The sequence below is a fragment of the Atta cephalotes genome (genome assembly GCF_000143395.1).
Source record: "Atta cephalotes unplaced genomic scaffold scaffold00059, whole genome shotgun sequence".
NCBI classification, from domain to species: Eukaryota; Metazoa; Arthropoda; class Insecta; order Hymenoptera; family Formicidae; genus Atta; species Atta cephalotes.
The window spans coordinates 947,095-952,590 of NW_012130123.1; the positions used below are offsets into that span (position 1 = coordinate 947,095).

Here is a 5,496-nt window from a genome sequence, read left to right on the forward strand (position 1 = left end):
TTGTTGTGTGTGTGTGTGTGTGTGTGTGTGTGTGTGTGTGTGTGTGTGTGTGTGTGTGTGTGTATGTGTGTGTTGAGTTATTGATAAAAATTGATTTATATAGACTTAAATATAATTAATATGTATATTTAAATATAATTAATATAAAAAATATGTAATAAAGTTAAAAATAAAATTAATGCAAAAATTATGATTGCGACTTTATTACATACTGAATGTCTGACGGAGACTTTAACTGGAAACCTTCAATCATAATTTCATTGCGCTTTTGAAATTACTAGTTTTATATTGCTTTTCGCTCGCCTGATCATCTTCACACTCACGATTGATAACGTTGTTGCTGATTACAATAGCAATATCGTCATCGTAATGGTGCTGCCCGAAAATCCCGATCGAATTGATGCTAGGAACGATAACCGTCATCATCCAGGCGGGAGAGGGTCCGCCTCAAACCGGTTGAGAATTACGACCTCGGAGCTGCTGGCGCGGGCGACACGCCTGGCTGGCGCTTGCGTAATCCTTGCGATTATTACGAGCGATCGTAAATCACGATGAATTTCTATCGGGCATACTTCATTTCTTTCGCCCACCTCTGCTTCTCGTCTCTCTTTGTTATTTTAGTATCTTATTATTTGCTAATTCGCCCGTGGCTATCCGCGTATTTGAATTTTAATGGCGATACTCAATCGTCGATTCTATTTTCTTACGCGGGGTAATGCTTCACAGCAATCGAATAATAGGAATAATATTTTTTTATTACTTAAAAAATAGAGAAAATGTTATGTGTACAAAGAATAAATTATATGCTCATACAGAAATGTAAGAGAAAAGAAATAAGCGAAAATAAAGTTTAAATATACAGCTTTACTATTTGAAATATTTTTTTTCCTATGCAGTTTCTTATGTTTTGAATAAAGTCATTTCTAAAACGTAATAAATCTTTCTCCACTTCACATCTTGTCTTCATCATTTTCTTCTTTATTTTTATTTATTTATTTATTTTTTTTTGTCTCTCAATGCCTTCAACTACGCCGCTTTGTCCTGAGTCGAATCCGTCATCGCGTACCATATTGACCCTCGCATTTAACCCGTATTGACCCGGTAATCTTAGCAAGCGTTACACGTGTGGACACGCCCTTGAAACGATAGGAAATTATTAATATCTTAAATCAGATTTCATTATATTCGTGTAGGCACTCTCGACGGGGCATTGCTCCCCGGAGTGTGTTACATATTTGACGGAGCAGAATCACGTAGGTAGATGTGTCATGTTCTTTACCAAATTGTAAATTATGAGGATAGTTTTAAAGTATAATGATACAGAAAATAGAGAAGGAAGAAAAAAGAAAAATTTCGAAAATTCTACGAGCTTAAGTAAATGATTCACGTTGACATACGCTAATGATTCTAACGACCTGCATATCATATTTCTTTCTCATGTGTCCCTGATCGTCTTCTTAATGAGTATACATTCTGTCCAATGATCAGGTGCACATCTCCAATACGTCGATCATCTGTCGGTAACTTCCTCTCATAGGCGGTCACGACCTGAGCGAGCAGCAGCGTTTTGCCGATATTCCGGTTTGTCGTTCGTCCTCTCCTCTCTTATCTCTTCCTTGTTCCTCGATCTCATCTTTTATTCGCCGTACTAGCGCCGGGAATCGCGGATAAATGGTTAATTAACGACTCTCTCCATCTATCTCGCGCTTAGCCTTGGGTAATTGAGTGCTCGGGGATCACGTAGTTGTCTCTGGGTTTTACGTTCGTTCAGGGGGCTCTTGCATAAATTTGCATAATCTCGATCGTACACCCGCCTCGCCGCCTCCGTCGTATTCTCTTCCTCATTCTGTCCCTCTTCATCTTCACAATAGCGAAAAAAGAGAAGGAGGGAAATGGTGAGAGTTTCTTCCTACCTGGCACTCGCGAGCTCATCGTGAGTTCCCGTTGTCTTGTGTCATGATTGTCGTCATTAGTAGTAGTATCAAAAAAACCATCTAATCGATTCTGCCCTGGGCATTGTCTACTAATCGCCATTTGTCTGTCTCGATGTTGCGAGTTAGTTCAGGCAACTCGTGAGGTAGAGAAGACATATCCTAGCGACGGATATCAGGCTCCTTTGTACTACTATATGGGAACCGTAACGTCGTTATCCTTTAACTCGGGATAGTTCTTGGACATTATCGTTCCATAGCCGGGACTACGAGTCACCACCGGTGTGTTATCTGCTTGTCTGGCGGACGTGGAATATTCACTCGCATGAATATTCCATTGGACGAGCATCGGGGTTGATGAGAGACGATACTCAACATTAGCAAACGTTATCGTCACTACACATGAATAATCTCCAGGCAAGATAAAAAATAGGTCACGCAAATGCGATTTCGCATTACAATTCTCAGATTTTTTAAGTCCAAGAATTCATCCTGGCAAATAACAATGTGATATCATCATCTCAAGGAAATATACTGAGGAGATCAATCTGAACAAATGAGATTTAAGATTCTATTCAAAGATACTGATTACAAAATTTCTTGTTATAAAATAGGTGCATGGATATTTTTTATTTTATGTAAGGACCTCAGAATATTTACAAATTAATTACATAATAAAAAACATTGTGTGTTTTGTTAAAACCAATCCTTATTAAAATGTTTGTGTTAAATTGATATTCACAGTATTTTTTTATGTTAAAATAACAATTTATAAGTGAACAAAAAAAATAACGTAAATTTAAAAAAATAACATAAATGTAAATCCTAAGATAAATGAATAAAATATGTGTATTATAATTTAATATATTATAAATGTCAATTTTACTTAAGAAATATGTTTCACAATTTGTTTGCAAATTTTATATAAATATTATAATTTTGCGTTAATTGCATAATATTTATGTTACTTTCTATCACATTTATCTTGTATTAAATTAACACAAAAATTTTGGTGTAACTTTTGGGACATGTAAAGTATGTTAAATTTAACATAAATTTTTGTAATTATGTATTAAAATTAGCATGTAAATAATAAGGGATCTTTTTATTTATGAAATAACGAATCGTTTCGTGCAAAATTACATGACAATGAATTTCCTGTGAACGTATCGCCATTTTGCTGCATAATATTTATTAACGACCGTATCAAATATTTATTGAAGAGAGTAGTGAGCATGTGCTTGATGATACTTTATCGCGAAAGGGACCGCAAGTCTCTCTTCTTCGGTGACAGCGGCAACGGGATTTCTCAATGCGAGAGTAGCAGGAAGGAAGCGAGAACCGCTTCTTCCACTTGGAGTTTTACGATCGCGTGGCCGCGTTGCGATCGTTTTACGACGCGAGTCTCTCTCTTTCTTTCTCGTTGCAACCGATCTGCCTCATGACCGACCGGTCTTGTCCTCGTTGCATTCCCCCTGACCTCCATCTTTGCCCCTCACCTCTGTCGTTTTTTCCACTCATCCCGCTGCCTTTTACGACCATACTAATTTATACTGTGATACGCCTGGACGAGCCGTAGCTTTGCCGTCTTCCCCGATATCAAACATCTAGCACCCGGTGCAACACGCTGGTTTCTCTGCAAAAAGCACAGTCTATCTCTTCTGAATCTCCCAACTAGTCCTGTATTCAGATTGGTATAGTCTTTCTGTCTTAGTAGTTCTCTAACCCTTTCTCTTATCCAGTCCCCGATATATATATATATATCACTTGAATGTTCCTAGAAAAACTTGAAAGTTACAGTGAGAGATAGAACGTGTCCGTCAAACATTATAATTTTTTTATGAATATATCTTCATGGCCATTATTGTACAATTAGCATCGATTATTTAAATCGCATCTAATTGTTATTGCAGATTTTTAATTAAGTTAAATCTAATTGGGAAATAAATTTAATAGCAAATGTATAAATAAAAAATTGATTCAAGTGAATTGATTGATTGATTTGAATGCGATAACAACTATGTATTTGTTGCCTCTTTCGAATTTTCAAATATTCTGTTTTATATACTTTCAGCGTGTTTCTGGTCAGAGAGAGCAAGAGTAATCCTGGGGCCTTCGTGCTGACCTATAAGTACAACGACAAGGTCTTTCACGCACAAATCCAACCCGTAAGTATTCGCGTCTGATCGATAATTAGCGACAAGTCGAGGCTCTTTTTTGCGGTCGAGTTAACTTCGCGGCGATTAAATGCGAAAAAGTTTCTCCGATCGTTTACTTTAAAGCTTACTCTAAAGCCATTGCGAACGAATTGCTAACACAAGTTCCTAAAAGAAAAAGGATTTTAATCTTTTACCGTCCGAGTTAATTTCATTGGATAAACCGATATTAAAAATAACTGTTTTTATTTTAATATCAGCCATATATCACCTAAACTTACAGTAAATTGATTTTATAAGAATTCGATAATAAAAGTTTTTTAGTTAGTTTTAATCTCCTAATTATTTTTCTTCTAATTATTTTTGTCGTATGAAAAAGTACGTTTCTTCGCACTAAATTATTACATTCGATATACACGTCTCTTTCACACAACTTCATGATATCTCTTGAATATTTTATATTAAACACTGCGTATATATTCGATACAGACAGATTTGTTTCTTCATTCAAATTATTTTTTTTTCAGATCTTTGATGAGCGTCGCAACTGCTGGCTGTATACTCTCGATAAGGGAACGACCAAGTTTTACGATTTGCTGCAATTGGTTGAGTTTTATCAGCTGAACGCAGGCTCGTTGCCTACCCGGCTCACTCATTACGTGCAGAATGGAGTAAAACCGCCGCTGCACAAACCGGAGGACGGCGGGGCATCGCCGTCGCCGCCTGAGAGCAGTAGCCAGCGAATCAACAGCATCGACAAAGCCGCTGAGCCAAGCGGTAATCCGAGCAGCATTTGAGTATAGGACAGTCGGCGACCCGCTTGTGTTGTCGACGATGATCGCTTACTTACCGTTTGCGCCACTACCAATGGGCCCCTCGACCTCGCTACCATCACCGACAATATTGTGATGGTGCACCGTAGCAACAGTAACAACAATCGTCTGGGGAATAATAACAGCAACGGCGGTGGCAACGGGAATCGTGACGATGTCCACACGACACGATCGGGTTGCTGGAACCTGTGTTTTTGCAGTTACAACAAGTGGGATTTGTAGCGCGATCAGTAACGGCAGTAGCAAAAGTAACAGGATGAAGTTCAAGCGGATGCGAAGATGTATGGCTGTTTCGTTAATGAGAAAAAGAGAAAGAAAGAAAGAAATAGAACGATGAGCACGAAAGAAGACAAGCGACACGGCTTGAGCATCATCCATCGTTCAGTTATCCTCGGATCGCAACTCGTTCTAATAACGTAGCATGCATATGTGACGTCACTGGGTCGGCTGACCCGTGCAACAGAACGACCAATTTTTGGGCGCGAGGCACGCAATAATGAGGAAAGATATGATAGCACAGGAAGAAACCGTAGGATCGCTGTTGTACGAGAAATTGTTCGTTTCAATTCTTCACGT

The 5,496-nt window shown here is 38.3% G+C and overlaps 1 protein-coding gene across 1 annotated transcript in view; it reads left to right on the top strand.

Moving 5' to 3' along the window:
* Window positions 1-4,884, top strand: part of LOC105623597 (growth factor receptor-bound protein 7-like) — a 58,691-nt gene extending 53,807 nt beyond the window's left edge. The window contains exons 6-7 of the mRNA XM_012204985.1: window positions 4,006-4,099; window positions 4,615-4,884. Of these exons, the coding sequence (XP_012060375.1) occupies window positions 4,006-4,099; window positions 4,615-4,884 (364 nt within the window). The remainder of the gene's footprint in view (window positions 1-4,005; window positions 4,100-4,614) is intronic.
* The last annotated feature ends 612 nt before the right edge of the window (window positions 4,885-5,496 follow it).